General features: G+C 44.0%; 1 protein-coding gene across 5 annotated transcripts in view; it reads right to left on the bottom strand.

Moving 5' to 3' along the window:
* The window catches only part of LMBR1 (limb development membrane protein 1), a 151,722-nt gene that overhangs the window by 73,336 nt on the left and 57,945 nt on the right, over nucleotides 1–20,441 (bottom strand). For all 5 annotated transcript variants that reach the window (XM_038392516.2, XM_038392514.2, XM_043509645.1 and 2 more), the window contains one exon: nucleotides 11,363–11,466. In XM_038392516.2, the coding sequence (XP_038248444.1) occupies nucleotides 11,363–11,466 (104 nt within the window). The remainder of the gene's footprint in view (nucleotides 1–11,362; nucleotides 11,467–20,441) is intronic.

The raw sequence follows: 20,441 nt of genomic DNA, 5'->3' as shown, positions 1-20,441 counted from the left end.
TTGGAGTTTCCACTGACAGCTCCAGAAGAGACATGTACCAGTGCTGACAGAGCCAGGCCGGAGCTATCAATATTACCAAAGCTTCGTCCCTCCGAATTTTGAGTAGCATCTTTTTGATGAGTGGAATGGGCGGAAATGAGTAAAGGAGGTGGTCTTTCCAGGGAAGAAGGAACACATCCACAATCGTGCCCAGGCTGTGATTCAGGAAGGAGGAGAACTGCGGGCACTTCCTGTTATGAACAGGTCTATCTGGGGAATTCCCCACTATTGGAATATCGTGTTCTCGACATTCAGGAGGATGGACCACTCATGGTTGTGAAAGGACCTGCTGAGATGGTCTGCCAACTTGCTTTGAACTCTGGGAAGATAAGATGCCTCCAAGTGTATTGAGTGGGCTATGCAGTTTGAGGGCTTCCTGGCACAGGGGAGAGAAGCGTGCTCCCCAGTCTGTTTATATAAAACATAACTGTTGTATTGTCTGTCATGACCAATACCCATCTCTCCTCCAAGTGAGCTTGGAAGGTCTGGTATGCGAGAGATTGCCCTCAGCTCCCTGAGGTTGATGCAAAGTGAGAGTTCCGCTTGGGACCAGAGGCCTTGAGTCCTGAACTCCCCAACATGCGCTCCCCACCCCATCGCTGATGCATCTGTGACCAGGGAAAGAGATGGTTGAGGTCTGGAGATGGGAATTCCCACACACACAGGGTTGAGCCACCATAGGAGAGATTGGAGAACCGACCGGGAAAAAGCGACTATCTTGTCTAGACAGTCCCGGTTTGGTTGATACACCAAGGCTAGCCACTCCTGAAGGGGTCGGAGCGTCAGTCTGGCATGCTGCACTACATAAGTGCAGGCAGCCATGTGGCCAAGGAGCTTCAGGCAATTCCTTGCTGTGGTAGGGAATCGTCTGAGACCTTGTATGATGTTGCAAAGGGTCTGAAATCATGACGCTGGTAGAAATGCTCTCGCCTGTCTTGACTCCAACACTGCCCCTATGAATTCTACCTCTGAACGGGGGACAAGGTTGACTTCTGCACATTCAGTAGAAGGTCAAGCCCGTTGAATGTTGCTCTTAACAGGCTTACATGCACCTCCACTTGTGTTTTGGAGCAGCCCTTGATCAGCCAGTCATCAAGGTATGAAAACACCTGCACCAGGCGCTTCCACAAGAAAGCGGCCACGAATGCCATGCACTTCAGCCGCTGACAGGCTGAAGAGGAGGACCGTGAACTGATGATTGTGGTTTACCACAAACCTGAGGAACCTTCTGTGAGACAGAGTTATAGATATATGAAAATATGCATACTTCAAGTTGAGGGTGGCATACCAGTCTCCCGAATCCGGGGAAGGGATAATGGAAGCCAAGGAGACCATGCGGAACTTCAGCTTCCTCAAAAACTTGTTGAGGTTTCGCAGGTCCAGGATAGGTCTGAGACCATCTTTGGCTTTCTGGATTAGGAAATAATGGGAGTAAAAACCCCTACCCCTTAGCTCCTGAGGAACCTCCTCTATTGCTCCTGCTCTTAGTAGAAGCTGCACCTCTTGCATTAGATGATACTCGTGAAAAGGGTCCCTGAAGACTGACGTGGAAGGGGCCTGAGAGGGAGGGCAGGAGCTGAAATGAAGAGAATATCCCAGTTCTACCATGCAGAGCACCCAGTGATCTGACATGATCTGGGCCCATGCATGGTAAAAGTGGGACAATCGACACCAAAAAGCCGAGGTAGTTGGATCCAGTGTTTGAACTGGTGCATCGCACTCAGGCGCATTTTCAAAAGGTTTGTTTTTGGCCAGAGGACTCTTTCACCTGCCTAGAGCACTGAGCAGATGAAGGAGGAGGCCTCCTCCTGTTGCTGCTATTACACCTCCTAGAATAGTCTTTTCTGTTCTGCGGTTGGTAGAATCAAGGCAGGGGCTGGGGCTTAAAATGTCTCTGCTGTAGGGACAGAGTATGAAGACCCAGGGACTTGAGAGTGATTCGAGTCCTTAAGGCTACGAAGCCATGTGTCAAAGTAATCAGCCTTCGCCCTCCGCAAAAAACAAAACAAAAAAAAAAAAACCAAAAAAACCCTGTGTAAAATTCAGATTTTTCAACTTGTGCCACAAGTCTATTCAAAAAACTAGGAATACTTTTGCAGTTTTTTTACTTCTAAAATCCTACACAGTAGTCACTATCATTCTAAAATACCCTCTATCAGTTGACATACTCTGAGGAATCCCAAAAGAAATCTTTCCAGAAACCTCTCTTCTGGCCTTTGGACAACCCCCCACCCTCGGCAAGCTCATCATCAGAAGCAACCTCCCCACAGACCAGAACACACCAATTCAAAGCAGCACCAGAACCACAGATGCTAAACCTGAAGACATATCTCCACTGATACAATGCTCAACACCCCCCACAATACAGGGTTCAAAATCCATGGGTCCGAAACATATCTATCACAATATGTTGTACATCTCATCCAGTGCATTAAATGCCCCAATAAAAACTACGGGGGTGAAACTAGACAATCACTATGCTCTCAAAGGAACTCACACAGGAAAATGATAGAAGACAAAAACATCCCATCACCTGTGGGTGAACACTTGTAACAAAGCGATCACTCTATATCTGACTTATCGGTCCTCATCATTAAAGGAAAGCTGCACTTTCAAAAAGACAAGCCTGGGAGCTTAAATTCGTAACTTTGCTAGACACTAAAAATCATGGTCTTAATAAAAGACACTGGATTTATGGCTTATTGCAACAATCTGTAACCCACTAACCCCCCTTTTGCCCTACGACTACAGGAATATTAAAGGGCCACTTCACCTTGAATGGTCCCTTAAAATATGCACTAACTACTTATGTTAAACTATCTGTTTTATCTTGTATTTAGCTGTGACACTGAGTACTCTTCCCAGACCTAAGGAAGAGCACTTGTCTCTTTCACCAACAGAAATATATTATCTCACTCACCTAGGCCCTCTCTGAACTCCAGAGAGGTCTGGGCCATTTCCAGCTTTTGAGGCCCCAAGCCATAATAAAAATAAAAAACGACAACACATGAAAACAAAATAAGGCACCCCCAAAAAAAAAAGACAATTTGAATATTTTTTTATTTAACAAATGTTTTTCACATCTCTTATTTGCTTAAATTTGCAGCTCTAAGCTGAGGGAGTGTGCCACATCTTGGTCCAATAGGGATGCGCATAAAAACAAGTTGCAAAACTTATCAAATGCCAAAAAATTAGCAAGTATCCAAATTTGAAGCCCCCTTTGAGCTTGAAGCCCAGACCAAATGGCCCTCCTGGTCCCCCCTCTGATTGGCCCTGCACCCACCTTGTCTCTCTGAAGAATAAAGCCAAGTCTACCAAATTAAGTCTACATAACTTGTGTTGGCATACAGCTGCCATAGTAATTACATCACTTGTGAGTATCTATGCTTTGCATCCTATGTTGGTACTGCGTGTCCTCACCAGGAGCACTTATATTGACTATACTGTCAGTGTGGGGCATTGTGGGAAGGCTCCTGAAAGTCAGCCGTGGTCTATACTACAGAGTTAAGCTGCCTTGTGTTGACCAAACTCTGTAAGGGTCTACACTAAAATTTCACTCCCACCGACATCACTCGCCCATTACACTGACTTAACTCCACCTCCACAAGAGGCATAAAGTTTAGGTTGACATCGTTAGGTCGACGCAATGTCAGTTTAGACACTGCATTACTTACATCGACTGTTACTGGCTTTCAAAAGCCATCCCACAATGCCCGACACTGACCGTTCAATTGGTAAAAAAGAAAAAGGAGTACTTGTGGCACCTTAGAGACTAACAAATTTATTTGAGCATAAGCTTTCATGAGCTACAGCTCACTTCTAAGGTGCCACAAGTACTCATTTTCTTTTTTGCGAATACAGACTAACACGGCTGCTACTCTGAAACCAGTTCAATTGGTGTAAGCGCTCCTGGTGAGGACGCACGCTGCCAACACAAGAAACAAAGTGTAGACACACACACAAGCAATATAATTACTATGGGAGCTGTACACCAATGTAAATTAGGTTGACTTAATTTTGTAATGTATAACATGCCCTCAGTAACAGTCGACGTAAGCAACGCAGTGTCTACACTGACACTGTGTCAACTGAACTACATCAACCTTGACTCTAAGCCGTTTGTGGAGGTGGAGTTATTAAGTTGGTGTAGCTGGGCAGTTAAGTCAGAGGGAGCAAAATTTAAATTTAGAAACTTCCATAGTTAGGTTGACGAAAGCTGTCTTGTGTCAACCTAACTCTGCAGTGTAGACCAAGCCTAAGACAGTACATGAGCATTCATAACCAATGAGGCAAAAATTGGAGGAAGAATCAAAAGATGGAGAGTAATTTAAAATAGGGAGCACAGAATAAGGGTAAAGCTTAAATATATTCTTGAAAGTAGTAAAGCATGGATTTATTTTTAAAAGTAAAGTTTCCAGGTTCCATTTAATCTATTGTTTGGACTAATCTTTTAAATATTGTGGGGAAAAAAAAAAGATTTACTGGGTTTATTGTATTTAAGATCACTTTATGTACCTGCACAGAAATGTTGTATTGAAATGATGAAGAATTCCACTATATGAATGGTACAGATTGCTAAACTAGAAACAAGTACAAAGGTAGCCATTTGCTTATCACTTTTACTCCTTCACTAAAATGTCCCATGAACTCTGAAGAAAATCTGCTGCTGCAGAGCTGTCTCCAAAAAAAAAAAAAAAAGTGAGAAATTCTTTCAATGACAAAATGAAGTACAACTTTATGGAAAAAAAACAAAATACTAGAGACTGCCGATTAATCGCAGTTAACTCATGCAATTAACCCAAAAAATTAATCACAATTAATCACACTGTTAAACAACAGAATACCAATTGAAATGTAGTAAATATTTTTGGATTCACCTAAAGATTCCTAAGCCTCTTCATGCTTCAGCCATCATTCCAGAGAACATACTTCCATGCTGATGACGCTTGTTAAAAAAATAACGTATTAATTACATTTGTGACTGAACTCCTTGGGGGAGAACGGTATGTCTCCTGCTCTGTTTTACCCGCATTCTGCCATATATTTCATGTTATAGCAGTCTCAAATGACGACTCAGCACATGTTGTTCATTTTAAGAACCCTTTCACAGCACATCTGACAAAATGCAAAGAAGATACCAATGTGAAATTTCCAAAAGATAGCTACAGCACTCCACCCAATATTTAAGAATCTGAAGTGCCTTCCAAAATCTGAGAGGGATGAGGTGTGGATGCTTTCAGAAGTCTTAAAAGATCAACACTCCGACACTGAAACTACAGAACACAAACCACCAAAAAAGAAAATCAACCTTCTGCTGGTGGCATCCGACTCGATGATGAAAATGAACATGTGTCATTCTGCACTGTTTTGGATTGTTATCAAGCAGAACCCATCATCAGCATGGATGCACGTCCTCTGGAATGGTGGTTGAAGCATGAAGGGACATACAAATCTTTTGAGCATCTGGCATGTAAATATCTTGCAACGCTGGCTACAACAGTGCCATGCAAACGCCTGTTCTCACTTTCAGGTGACACTGTAAACAAGAAGCAGGCAGCATTATCTCCTGCAAATGTAAACAAACTTGTCTGTCTTAGCAATTGGCTGAACAAGATATAGGACTGACTGGACCTGTAAGTTCTAAAGTTTTACATTGTTTTATTTTTGAATGCAGATTTTTGTATACATAATTCTGCATTTGTAAGCATTCCCTATGTTATGCTGAACTCTTCTTAGCACCCCGTCCAATTCACGTCTAGACTCCTGCTATGCCTCTCCTGTGGGAGATGGGGCATGAGCAAAGGAAAAGTCTCCACTACGTTCTGCTGAGGAAGAGAAAAAATAAACATCCCCTAGGGAGAGAAGCAGTCCTGTCAGGCATGTCTTGTTTAAAGCATGGGGATGTCAGCACTAATAAGACACAACTGGAGATGTGGTGACTGAGGCACTGCAGATTTCATGAAAAACTAAGCACTCCAGCAGAGGCAACTTGGTATCAGGCCCACTGAAAAGATCACTCGGTGCCACAAACTGTTTTAAGGCAGAGATGGTGAGCATTGAAGCTTCTTGGCATCAGCAGGTACCAAGGGAAGTAGCTGATGTCAGTACTAAAAAAGGAAGTGCTCAGTGCCAAGGTTCTGGATACCAAGCGCTGGGCCAGGTTGTGCCAATGATTTGGCACCAAGGGCAGTTCTGTCTTTGGGGTAAGAGGAAACATCTAGGCCAAAGGAGGGCAAACTACGGCCCATGGGACCGTTCTGCCGGGCCCTGCGCTCCTGGCCTGGGAGACTAGCCCCTGGCCCCTCCCCCGCTGCCCTCCCTCCCCTGCAACCTCAGTTCACTGCGCCGCGGGCGCAATGCTCTGGGCAGCGCAGCTGCAGAGCCCAGCCTGAGCCGGTGCTCTGTGCTGTGTGGTGCATAGCTGGCTCCAGTCAGGCAGCGCAGCTGCCTGTCCTGGTGCAGCTGCGTCACCAGCAACCAGTGCTCCAGCAGCGCGGTAAGGGGGCAGGGAGTGGGGTTGAATAGAGAGCAGGGGAGTTCAGGGTGTGGTCAGGGACCGGAGGTGTGGATGGGGTCGGGGCAGTCAGAGGGCAGGAAACGGGGGTTGAATGGGGGCAGGAGTTCCGGGGGCGGTCAAGGAGAAGGGGTGGTTGGATGGGGCAAGGGAGGCCAGTCAGGAAGGAGGGGGGATTGGATGGGGTGGTGGGGGGCAGTTAGGGAAAAGAAGTGGTTGGATCGGGCAGGGGTCCCGGGGGAGCAGTCAGGAAGAAGAGGGGGGGTTGGATGGGGCAGGGGGTCCGGGGGTAGTCAGGGGACAGAGCAGAAGGAGTGGATGGGACGGGGTCCCGGGGGGCCATCAGGGGGCAAGAAGCAGGAGGGCTTGGATACGGGGCAGGGGCCGGGCCACGCTTGGCTATTTAGGGAGGCACAGCCTCCCCTAACCGGCCCTCCATACAATTTCTGAAACCCGATGCGGCCCTCAGGCCAAAAAGTTTGCCCGCCCCTGGTCTAGGCCATCTTGCTCACAGCGGTGCCAGAGCAGGTCTCCAATTTATGGCACTTGATAGAAGTCTGGAGAGAGTTATGGCTTTAGTGATTCCTACTTGGGAGTTTGGGAAGGTGACCTATGTCTAGCTCATTCTTGCCCTTTACAAATTCAGCTGATGAAGAACAAGTGGCCCAGGAGCCCAGAAATAAGTCACAGCATACAGAGGCAGTAGGAGTAAGCAACTGATCTATCTGGTAAGGCTTCTCTGGTCTCTCAAGTTCAGAGGTGGCTTGCATGGACTTCTCAAGAAACAAGAACTTGAGTCTTGCTTCCCTTGACTTCTAGATGCACTTCATGGAGGAATAGCATATAGAGTAATGCTTCAGTACATGTCCCTCCTCAAGGCAAATAAGACATCAGGAGTACCCATCACTAACAGACATAACCAAGTCACAAGAGGGGCAGTTCTTAAACCCTAGTAACATGGTGTCTGCCATGTCTGAAGTATCCCTGTACCAGGGAAGAAAAGACTGGAAGGGGGGGAGGGGGAAACTAAATATGAAGTTGGATATTGCTTTTGTTTTAAGTCAATGGGTAAAGGAAACCTAATTCAACTAACTAACTATGACTAAATCTAAAGTTAAATCTCACCCAGCAAGGGCCAGGGTCACTACACACAGTTCCATCTTGCAGCCACAGTTGGTAAGCAGCATCTGAATGGTAGCTGAGTCCACTATACTCTTCATGACTATGGCTATAGGGAGCACAAGAGTACCCATGGATGCTGCTGTGCAAAAGGAATCCAATCTTGAACACATGCTCACCAAGAGTGAAATCTGTGTCCACAATCACCCCAAAAAGAATCTTTTGTTGCTCTCAGCAGTTTAAATTGTACCATCTTTATTATATTATTGTAGATACTTCCTTTTATACAAGTTTTGGTATTTATTTTTACTTGGGATGGCTATATAAATTATTCAAAAAACAATGTTATAATACCAAATATGGTGTTATTAAACAATTACGTATTTTGGGCTGCATTATCTCCTGCAGCAGAGCTCTGCTCAGCACAGAAGGATGGATGGGATAACAGGGAACCAATGAGATTCCCCATTTAAGAAGTTCATTTGTGACCCTGATCCAATTTAGAGCAGTTGCCAGGGCCCTCTATTTGTGCCACTAGTATAGGGTCCTAAATGAACCCTATGAAAGCAGAGGACTCGCATAGCAAAGCTCTACTCTGCCTCACTCCCAGAAAGAAAGAGGGCTGGCAGGTGTCAACTCCAGATCTGGTACATATGTGCAGCAAGAAGTTCCCCTCCTACATCAGTGGAATTTGCAGCCAGATCCCTTTATGCCACCTGAGTGATGCAAAGAAGCCATAGCTGTTGCACTCTAATGCAAAACAAACAGTGATCTCACTTGCTTTTATATCAACAGACCAGCATATTTGATTGTCATATATTCCATGCATTTAGGCAGTTACTCTGTCTTAAGACACCTAAGATTATTAAGGTTTTGAGTTAGCATACAAGTTTGATGTAGTTAGGGTGCATATTGCTTTTGGTATCAGCTGAAGATGGAAGTGAAACCTTATGGAGTGAGGGAGTACATTATCAATAGTACTGTAGACAATATTAAGGTGGAAAGGAATGCTTCCATTCTGAATGGCTTCCATTCTTTTAAGGTGGGGGACGGGACTCCCCAACTTTAACTGCTACTAAACAGTTTTTGTTTGTCAGTTTCTTGGGCTTTCTATACTGCATTGGTGTACCTCAGTGGACACTTCCCCAGAGTAAGAGTGGCACCTACCTGGGAATCAGAGGGAGAAACTGAGCTGATGGTCCTTCTCCTGACTACCTCAAGTGTGTGGTTGTGATGAACAAGTAAATTCTTTATAATATTTTATTCTTGTTTAAAGGTTACTGAAGGCATACATCAGGAACACTCCTCCATGCTTAGATGGAGGATATGACATAACCTGTCAGTTGGAGGGAATCTCTTTGAAAGAGACGGCATCCATTACTGCCTGAAACACTCTGTAGCCTCTCACAGACTTCTGGAAAACGGCTGTGGCCTGGAGAACAGGCTTCCTATAGTGCTCCCAGTTGCTCTGGGCCCTCCATCATCACCAGTAAGAAGCACACTTCTCATCCCACAAACATGCCAATGTGGGACACCTGTAAATGTGACTCCTGCCATCTTGGCCAACCGAGTATTGAACTAATGATTTCCAGACCTAAAGGAACGAATGCCTTTACAGCTTGTGATAAAGAGACAAGCTCTCAAGATGAGAGCTGTCACAGACCTGCATCCTCCATGGCAGTGATTCTCAATCAAGGTACATGTATCCCTGGGGGTACGCAAATCTTCCAGGAGGTGTTTCTCAACCTGGGGGGCGTCACGGGATGGGTTGGGGGGGTTGCAAGTGCAGGGCCGGCATTGGCGCTGGCAAGCAGGGCAACTGCCCAGGGCCCCATCACACAAGGAGCCCTGCAAAGCTAAGCTACATGCTTCAGCCCCGGGCGGCAGGGCTTGGACTTCAGACAAGGCTCACAAATGAAAAACAGGCTCAGGGATCACACTGAAATGTAAGCACAATATTTATATTCCAATCTATTTATTTTATAATTATATGGTAAAAATGAGAAACTAAGCTATTTTTCAGTAAGTGTGCTGTGACACTTTTGTATTTTTATGTCTGATTTTGTAAGCAAGTAGCTTTTAAGTGAGGTGAAACTTGTGCTACGCAAGACAAATCAGACTCCTGAAAGGGGTACAGTAGTCTGTAAAGGCTGAGAACCACCGTTTTATGGATAGGCACAGAGGGACACACAACACACTGCTATTCACCAGTTAAAACAGAATACTGGTTATTGCCAATCGTGGATTCTACTTCTGGCTCTGGAAGAGGAATGTGATTTATAGTGGTGAGAGATGGAATAATGCAAAGTAGTTTAGTCACTCTGAATAGCAGTATAGTATAGTGGATACTCGGGATCCATACCTGCAGTGACCTTGCATAAACTTCCTGCTAGCTTATTTAAAAAAAGACAGGGTGAGGGGAGAGTTCTGAAGCTCTTTCATAGCTGTCTTCAAAGCTAGGGTTCGTGGCCTTACTGAACTGAATGAGAATTTAAACAACATTTAGGAGAAGCAAAGAAAAAAAAAAGTCTGCCTTTCTCCCCATCACCCTTGCTGGATGTGAGTTATGGTGTTTGTGCTACAGCAGATTTGGCATCAATTAAAATTGAGCAGGTTCACCTTGGGACATATGTTTTCCATTATGGGTGAAGAGTTATAAAATACTCTATAGGCAAACACTATATATTTATAACTGATATTCTAGGAATCAGCACGAGGAGGAACAATATAGACATGGGATAGGTCCTGGAGTGATTTAGATTTCTTTCAAAAGGGGTACAAAGAAAGACAGTGAAGTTACAAAAAGGAGAAATTTTTAGACTTATTCTCTGTATGGATTCATTTTTCACCAATTGACTAAGAAAATTCAAAGAGTTCAAAGTTTATATTTTGTGTATAGTCTTTTCCCATTTCAATGAGATTTGTACAACAAAGATTTAAAGCTCCTGCTAAAGCCCAACTCTAACACTAGCTTAACTATGGTGCAGGTGCCATTGCATTGTAACATCAAGAATCCTGGAAGCCTTCACCACTTCAACGTACATTGCTTATATCTTAACTTCCTCAGGGCAGTCCCTGTCTGTATACTTTGTCTTGTACAACACTGAGCACATTTTAAATTATTTAATAAATAATTACAAACAAACAGCAAATAAGGGCTATATACAGATGTGCAACCAAAATTATAAGGGCTTCTCTACACTTGAAACACTACAGCTGTGGCACTTCAGTGTAGACACTATCTCTGCCGAAGGGAGGAGTTCTTCCAATGGCACAGGTAATCCACTTCCCCAAGAAGAATCCATCAACCTAGTGCCGTCTACACCGGGGGTTAGGTCAGCTTAACTACGTCACTCAAGGGTGTGGATTTTTCACACCCCTGAACACCACAGCTGGCTTGATCTAACTGTTTAGAGCAGACAAGGCTTAAAAAATTCAATAAAGTATGTAATTAGCTTACTACAATAAAACAAGTTCATGGAAACTAGTTCACAACAGTGGTCCAAACTATACAGTAGCCAATTAATTTTTTTGTTACTGTACCAGTTATTTGTATGAAATTGCAGTAAAATCAATAGTTTGTATGTGCTATCCTTTGCAGCCACACTCTAAACGAAACAGCCTGATACTATTGTAATTACAGCTTTGAGACTTGGTATTTATAAGTCTACAAATAATATATTTACCTACCTTTTTTAAGCCAGCAAATCCTTCTGATTCCAGAAAGAAGAAGGCAAAGGGCATCAACACAAATAAACAAAGATTGGAAAAAAGGGAAGCAAGATTCCACAAACCTGAAATAAATTAGTAGAAAATGTTTACATTACTTTTCAAAACTGAAGAATCTTAAAATAAAACTTATTAAAATTCCTGACATCACTATACTGTCTTTCAACTCGGTAGGCTTTTTTAGATAAATACAGAGCGTATATAACAATTTATATATAAATATAAATTAAGATCTTAAATATACATAAGATTCATATAATCCATCACTGAAAGGCAGCAACCTCAATGCCCTGAAATTTTAAGCCAAAAATGAATACTGCCTTACCTAACTGAAACTGTTGGGAAGTTTTGAAGACCGACTGCAATAACTAAAACTGTATTTTTCTACAGCATCCTTTCTTGTGAAGATTGACCAGGGATTTTTAAGTTATAAAGATATTCACAATTTATTAGCACGTTTCCAAGTGCCATCTTTACAAAGGTTTTTGGGTCCTAAGCAATGGGAGTTAGACACTTAATTCAGGCACTTTTATAAATCCCACTAGGTACTTACCTGCATCTTTACATGCCTAAATACCTTTGTAAATCTCAACCCAATAGCCTAGTGCTCAAGCAGATTCCTGAGCACCAACACAATACTGATTCTACTTAAAGTGTCATCTGCTGAATGACTAACCCCATTCCCTGCAGAATACTGGGCTTTTCTGTGAAGCGTTTCATTCGACATCAAATAGCAAACCTGAATTGCTTAGTTTGTGAAACCTGAAAAGATTATACCTCAAGGTGGTACCGTTTCATGCTACAGATAATTTTTAAGCTGTCTATACAGAATAAAAATTTCCAGTACAAGGTCTCATCTCAGCACTGATTCTTGGAGAGCTCAATTCTATTCTCTTTCCTATTCTTCCATTTAGAGGGGATTGAGGCACAACATGGACTTTAATGCCAGCAATACAAAGATAACACCATCTCTACATCAAATGCAGATATTGCCATTTTACCCGTGTCTAACTGAAATCAGCAGCTGACTAAAACAGAAAAAAGGCAAGGCAGAGGAGGTGATGGTTAGAAGGGTTGAAAGGATTACCCTCGACCTCCACCTTGGGCATCTATGCAATAATCAAGATTTGGCAAAGTTTGAGATCTTCTGGACAAAGTCACTGGTGGTTACACACATTTTTCCACTATTCTCATCTCCAGCTGGGCAGGACACTGTGTTCCTCCTTATCAGGTTCTGACTTACCCACAGTCTACCCATACTACAGTCACCAATAAACTTGACTACTGCCACACACATTGCACTTGGGAATGAAAACTGAAGCCACAAGGCAGCTGCAACTGGGTTTCATTTAAGAAACACAGGCTGAGAGGAAAACATTACTCCAGGGCTTTGCATGCTCTCCAGCCTCCTCCAATACAGCATGCACTTCAAAAACCTACTCTAGATCTCCCAAGTCCTAAAAGGGCTGGGGAACCAACTCTCAGGAATGGACTATATCGTTCCACAACCCAGTATGAGAGCAATGATCAAACAGTGTGTTCCCAGAGAGTGAGGCTTCCAGGGACAAGAATCTTTATGGCACAGTCATATTTGAAATGCCATTCCTTAAGTAACAGATTGAGCTCAGATCTTACCACCTTTATAGTGACATAGAAACGTAGGGCTGGAAAGGACCTCAAGAGGTCATCTAGTTCATACCCATATGCTGAACATAGGATTAAGCCTTCCTACAACAAAAGAAGAGTGATAGCATGCACATCATAGTGATATTTAATGTGGGGAGCTGTGGGGAAAAAAGCTCAGTCTTTTGAAATGGGTCTTTAGATTTTGTTCTCAATTTTACTAGTGCCAACACACCACAGCAGTGGGTACACTAAATATATACACTTCAAATGTGAACAACTGTATGATAGAAACATAAGTCAGTCTTTCAAACATACCTATTCTCATAGTGGTAATTTCAAAAATGAAAAATTAACATCTTTTAGATGACATGTTTCAACATTATAATTATTACCGGAAGTCTTCTGTAAGATATTTTCAATACACTTACTTATATTTACTACACAATGTTGTTATATGGTTACTGTTTTATTTGCAATGAAACAGAAAAGTTTTTACTGAACAGTCATATTGAATTTAATTCCCACAATCAGTTACTGTAAAAGGGAAACTTATTTTACAATGATTTTCGTGATCCTGTAAGTGTCATTGTACAAAGCAGAAATGATTTTTCCATACATTTCAAATAAATGTTATGTGGACACAGTTTATATCTGTGGTTCTCAACCTGCGGCCTGCAGACTGCTTGAGACCCAATCTGCACACAGCTGCGGCCCAAGTGAAACCCTCAGGGTCATTCAGGTAGTATGTATATTATGTGGATGGAGCCCACATAACAGAGAGAGCTCCATATGCAGCCCACAATGGTAAATAGGCTGAGAACCACTGGCTTACATTTTAACATGCAACTAAGCTAGTGGTCTAACAAAACAGATAAGACATTGACTGAGCCCTTCTAACCAACAACAAATTGCTCTCTGTAGCTTTTTTAGTGTGACAGCTCATTATATAAGGAGAAACAATATATTTTCTTACCATAAGAAGTTACTCACCTTGTGCAGTAATAATGGTTCCTCTAGATGTGTCCCCCTATGGATGCTCCACTGTAGATGTGCTTGCGTCCCTGCGCTGCTGATCAGAGAACTTTGGTAGGAGCGTCTGTTAGGCCCGCACATCCGTTCTCTCTCTCCACGTGCTGTGCCACGAGGCTAGCCAGCATGCGTGGGCTAATGCCCCTTAATTTCTTCCCTACCGCAGAGCCATAGACAAGAACTCTAAAGTAGAGGGGAGGAAGGCAGGTTGTGGAGCATCTGTAGATACACGCATCTTGAAGAACCACTGTTACTGCACAAGGTGAGTAACTTCAAGTAGTATTCCTATGGGTGCTCCACTGTCTCCCCCAAACAGTTCCCCTTCTGGAGGGCCAGAACTTCGGAGTCAATGCTATCATTGGTAACTGACCTATCGAAGCGAAGATGGCATCAGAGGCAGAGTCCCCAGTGATCATATAGCATTCCGCATTATCACCCATGTCACCACTCTACAAATCTCTGAGATAGGACATTCTTGAAGGTAGTGACGGATGAGGAGATTGTTCATGCACACTCCACAAGGTCAGAGTCTGCAGGGGTCAAGTTGCAAACTTGATAGCACAGTCTGATGCAATTCGAGACCCACTAGGAGAACCTTTGGGCTGATATTGCTGAGCCCTTGGATCTTTCCTCAATGAAGAGGAAAAGCCCAAGGGACTTCCTGAAGTCCTGTGTCCTGTCCAGGTAGAAGGCCAGGGTTCTCTGACATCTAGTGTATATAATATAGCTTCCCGGTTGTCTTGGTGTGGCTTGGCATAGAAGATTGGAAGATGAATCAATTGATTCATGTGAAATGGGGAGGTTACCTTAGGGATGAATTTTGGATGGGGTCGGAGCATAAACTTGTCCAGAAAAAATACCAGGCAAGAGGAATGTACCATCAGAGCCACAATCTCTCCTATTTTCCTGGCCGAGGTAATAGTTATCAAGAAGGCAGTTTTCATTGATAGGTACGGCAGTGAACAGGTGGCCATGGGTTCAAAGGGGGGGGGGTGTCTACTCAGACCTTTCAGTACCAGGTTTAGTTCCCATGTAGGGGTAGGGAGTCAAAGTTGAGGGAAGAGATTTACTACACCGTCAAGGAACCTCTTAAGTGATTGGGTGCGACAGCACTTAGTACCCCTCTACAGGTTGGTGGAAAGCTGCTACAGCTGCCAGGTGAACCTTAAGAGAGCTCAGAGATAGACCCGACCTTTTTAGGGTCAAAGCATAATCTAGAATCTGTGGAAGAGACGCAGAAGTTGGGGAGATTTGTTGGGATGTTCACCAAATCTGAAACCTGAACCATTTCTGCAGGTAAGTACATTGTGTTGAGGACTTTCTACTGTGTAATAGAACCACTTGTACTGCTCTTGAACAGGAATTTTCTAGGTGTTGGAACCAAACAGAAGCCATGCCCTGAGATGGAGAATCACCAAGTTGGGATGTAGGGTACATCTTCTGTTCTGCGAGAGGTGTGGAATGGCCGGGAAAGGGACTAGCGGGCATATCACAAGCTGTGACGGTAGCAGGTCTGTCTTGGGAAAGTAGGAGCAATCAGAATGACATGATCTCCATCCCTGTTTACTTTCAGCAGGACCTTCAACAGTAGGGTAAATGGGGAAAAGACAGAGAAGGTCCCTGTCCCAGGGAAGAGGAGAGCATCGCCCAAGGAGCGTTATCCTATCCCCACTCCGGAGCAGTAGCGTGGACATTTCTGGTTCAGGTCAGTGGCAAACAGGTCTGTGGACAGTGTCCCCCTTTGTCTGAATAGGTTGTGATGTACTGCGAGGTGCATCTCCCACTCATTGTCATGTGCAAATCTGTGACTGAGATTGCCCGCTATTGAGTTTTGTGCACCTGGGAGGTAAGCCGCAGACAGTATAACATTGTGGGAGATGCACCAATGCCATAGCCTTATCACTTCTGTGCATAGAGAGGGTGACCTGGCTCCCCCTTGTCAATTGATGTAGTACATACAGAATAAGTTGTCTGTTAGGATCTCTGTGCATGATCTTGAAATCAGCAGGAGGAAATGGACGCAGGCATTCCTGATCACTCTTAGCTCAAGGAGATTGATGTGAAGGGCTATCTCCATGGGTGACCATTTGCTTTGTGTTCTCAGGCCATTTAGATGCGCGACCCACTCTATGAATCATGCGTTGGTGGTGAGGAGCAACGACAGTGATGCCTGCAAGAAGGAGATCCCCTTACAAATGTTGGCTGGATCCTTCCACCAGTCTAGGGAGTTTCTGATTCTGTTGAGTGGTGATAGAGACTTGTCCAGCCTGCCCTTGTTTGGTCAGTAAACCAAGTTGAACCAAATTTGGAGGCATTGCATGTGAAGCCTGGCACACAGTATCACCGCCGTGCCCACTGCCATATGCGCCAAGAGTTGGGGGCAAAGCCCGGCTAGTATCTAAAGGCTACTCTGAAAGTGTCTATGAGCGTGATTAAGGATAGAAACCTGTGTAGAAGCAAGAGGACTTGGGCCTGTAATGAGTCAAGGTCGACCCCTATGAATTCCAGGTTACACTGGAGTGAAGGTTGACTTCCGGATGTTGATCTGTAGACTCAGTTCTGTAAACAAGTTCATCATCGCTTCGATGACTTGGTGAGCCTTTCTGAGAGATCGGGCTCTGAGGAGATAATCATCCAGGTAGGGGTAGTCCATTATCCCTTGGAAACATAAAGGAGCAGCCACTACTGAAAGAACCTTGGAAAATACTCTCAGAGCTGATGATAGCCCAAAGGGGAGCACTCTGTATTGGTAGTGGTCATGATCCACAGTGAATCTGACAAATCATCTGTGAGCCAGACGGACTGAGATATGAAAATAGGTGTCGTAAAGGTCAAGGGCCAAAAGCAAGTCTCCCTATTCCAAAGTTGGAATGATCATTGATAAAGTGACCATCTTGAATTTTTGAGCCTTGACAAACTGGTTGAGAGCTCAGAGGTCAAATATGGGTCTCCAACCTCCCTTTTTTTAGGGTATGAGAAAATAATGAGAGAGTAGAACCCCTTACCTCATAGATGTTGAGGTACTGGTTCTATGACTCCTAACTGTAGGTTTTGCTCTACATCTTGTCATAGTAAAATCAGGTGACTAAGGGTCCTGAAGAGGAACAGGGAAGGGTGTTGTAAAGTGGGTAGGGAAGTAAAATGGATGGAGTACCCAGTTTGAACAAGCTTAAGGCCTCATTGGTCCGATATTATGCATTCTCAGGCACTACGGAATGCTACCAATCATGGCAAAATGGGTATGGACCGATGGTTGGCTGTGTTGGTCAAGGGGAGTGGTCTAATGGCACCTCAACCTGCCTGTCAAAAATGGTATTTAAATGTAGAGGGCTGGAACAAAGATTGTGGACCAGGTGATTTGTGTTTAGGAAAGTTCCCTTTCTTTCTTTGTGGCTCTTAGTAGTGTTGAGGTTGGTACGGAGACCCATGTAGTCTATACTGGGATTGAGGATTTAATCGTCCCTTTTGTCCAAAATATAGATGCCCAGTGACCAGAGGCTAGCACTGGAGTCCTTAAGGGTGTGAAGGGAGGCATCAGTCTTGCTGGCAAAGAACTCTGTGCCCTGAAAAGGAACATCCTCAACAGTGGACTGTACCCCTTTCAGGAAGCCTGATAAATGGAGCCATGATGCTCATCGCATCACCACAACCATGGCGATTCACCTAGCCGCCCTGTTGGCTGCATCAGTGGCAGATTGCTGCAATGTCTTTCCACTAATTGGCCCTCCTGAATTACAGCCTTAAATTTGTCACAATAGCTTCTGGCATTTTACCTGCACCGATCGTTCCTGTAATGGGCAAGCCATCACTGGTGGTGGCGATGTGGACTTGTGCACAGGGAGCATCTTTTTAGAGGAGTGCTTACTCACTCCTGTCCTTCAGTGCCGATGACTCAATGCCCATACCCATCGGGTCCGTGGGCCTGTGAGCGGTGCTGTTTTCTGTCAGTTTCTGTGAGTCATGGATGCTGGACTGAAATGGTCTCAGTGCCAATGATACCGAGATGGTGATCGCTTACAGCTATCTCAGGGCTCACTATGGGGATTTCTCTGTCTCTCCTTAGATGATTTATGAGAGGGGTCCACAGCCCGTTTCCTTGACCCACAGCCCTTAGATGTAGAAGGCCGCAGGGAAAACTTACGTCTACCAGGTGACTGGAGTCAGAGAGCTGCCTCAATGAAGATGATCTTCTGGTGGAGCGGTCTGTCTTTACAGGATCTTGGCCAGAGTTATTGCCAAAGACCACACTTCTGTCATACATGGCCTTGGGGAAGGCAGCAAATGCACTGAGAGTGCTTGTTCGCAACTGGGATGGCCTCTTTACAAGTGAAGCACTTTTTTAAGCCCAGCAAACTGGGCATATCTCACTGGGGGAAAAGGGTCCCCGGCAGGGGGAGGAAAAAGCAGGAAAGAAATTAAAATCTTTTTTTTCTTTTTTTTTTTTTTTAATTTTCAAGGATAAAATAAGAAAGGAAAAGAAGATTACAACTAGAACAGTAACTAGGAGACTAAGGGCTTGTCTTCACTACAGGGTAAGTCCAGCTATGTTATTCACCTAGCAAGCGTAGACATAACTTAGGTCAACTTATCCCAGTGTCTTCACGGTGCTGAGTTGACAGGAGACGCTCTCTCCGGTGGACTTCCCTTACTCTTCTCAGAGAGCTGGAGTACCGGGGTCGACCAGAGAGCACTCTGCCATCAATTTAGTGGGTCTTCACTAGACCTGCTAAATCGATCCCTGCTGAATCGATTGTAGTAGCATCGATCTCCCCAGGGAGACCAGCCCTAACTACAGGTATGTAAAATAAAAAGATAGCCTTAATAGACTACTAATGAACAGGGGTGGTTGAAGTAGAACTGAGGGGTATTAGCCCACACATGCGGGCTAGCCTCTTGGCACAGCACGAGGAGAGACAGCGCATCTGCAGGCCTAATGGATACTGATACCGAAATTCTCTGATCAGCAGCGTAGGAACACAAGGACATCTACCGTGGAGCACCCATAGGGACACTCCTCAAAGAAAAATATAGGCATTTAGGAAGTGCTCAGATGAAGTGATTGGTGCCAAGTATTTAAAACAGAAATTCTAGTAATTTGTATTTCTTCCTTTCCAACATAGAGGATAAGCAGTCCTTTTAGAATCTACTGAGGAAACAATGATGATATGACTGCACTAGAAATGCTATAGCAGCACAGCTACCTGCAACAATGCATGTGCAGCATAGACACTACAGCGACAGAAGAGGTGGTTCTTCTTCTGTTGTAGTAAATTCACCTCCCTAAGGGCGGAAGCTACATCAACGGAAGAATTCTTCCATTGACCCTGTGACATCTACACCATGGCTTAGGTCAACTTAATTACATCCCAGCGTGTGAAATTTTTCACAATTCTGAGCAATGTAGTGAAGCCAACCTAAGTGTAAACCAGCCCTATATCAAAGGCAATCCCCCAACTGGGAAAATCTGCAAAAGGGAAGAGTGAGGGGGGATTTGATAGCAGCCTTCAACTACCTGAACGGGGGTTCCAAAGAGGAGGGAGCTAGGCTGTTCTCAGTGGTGGCAGATGACAGAACAAGGAGCAATGGTCTCAAGTTGCAGTGTGGGAGGTTTAGGTTGGCTATTAGAAAAAACTATTTCATTAGGAGGGTGGTGAAGCACTGGAATGGGCTACCTAGAGAGGTGGTGGAATCTCCATCCTTAGAGGTTTTTAAGGCCTGGCTTCACAAAGCCCTGGGTGGGATAATTTAGTTGGGGTTGATCCTGCTTTAAGCAGAGAGTTTGACTAGACCTCCTGAGGTCACTTCCAACCCTAATCTTCTATGAAAGAAGGCTGTGATGATTACAAAAAAAAAAAAAAAAAGTGGTTTAGAGGCGAAGTGAAGGCAGCTGTAAAAAAAAAAAGGCAAAAAATCATATATAACATATGGAAGAAAGTAACTTGATAGTAATGAATATAAATCAGAAGTTAGGAATTGTGAAACATTGATAAGGGAAGCAAAGGGACACAAGGAGATATCCATAGCCAGCAGAGTTAAGGACAATAAGGAGGAGTATTTTAAAATATATTAGGAACAAAAAAGAAACCTGAATTCTAGAGGGAAGCGGTAGAATTATCAGTAATAACGTAGAGAAGGCAGAAGTGTTCAATAAATGTTTCCATTCTGTGTTTGGGGGGGAAGACAGATATTAGTCTGAGCATATGATAATAATATGCTTTTCAATCCACTAGTATCAATGGAGGATGTTAAATTGCACCTACTAAAGTTAGGCATTTTTACATCAGCAGGTACAGGTAACTTGCAACCACAAGTTTTAAAAGAGCTAGTTCTAGAGCTTGATGGACTGTTAACACTTTAGAAGTTCCAGAAGACTGAAAGAAAGCTA

This window comes from Dermochelys coriacea, chromosome 2 (assembly GCF_009764565.3).
Source record: "Dermochelys coriacea isolate rDerCor1 chromosome 2, rDerCor1.pri.v4, whole genome shotgun sequence".
NCBI lineage: Eukaryota > Metazoa > Chordata > Testudines > Dermochelyidae > Dermochelys > Dermochelys coriacea.
The sequence above is the reverse complement of the archived record's forward strand: the minus strand, read 5'-3'. Positions and strand labels throughout refer to the sequence as shown.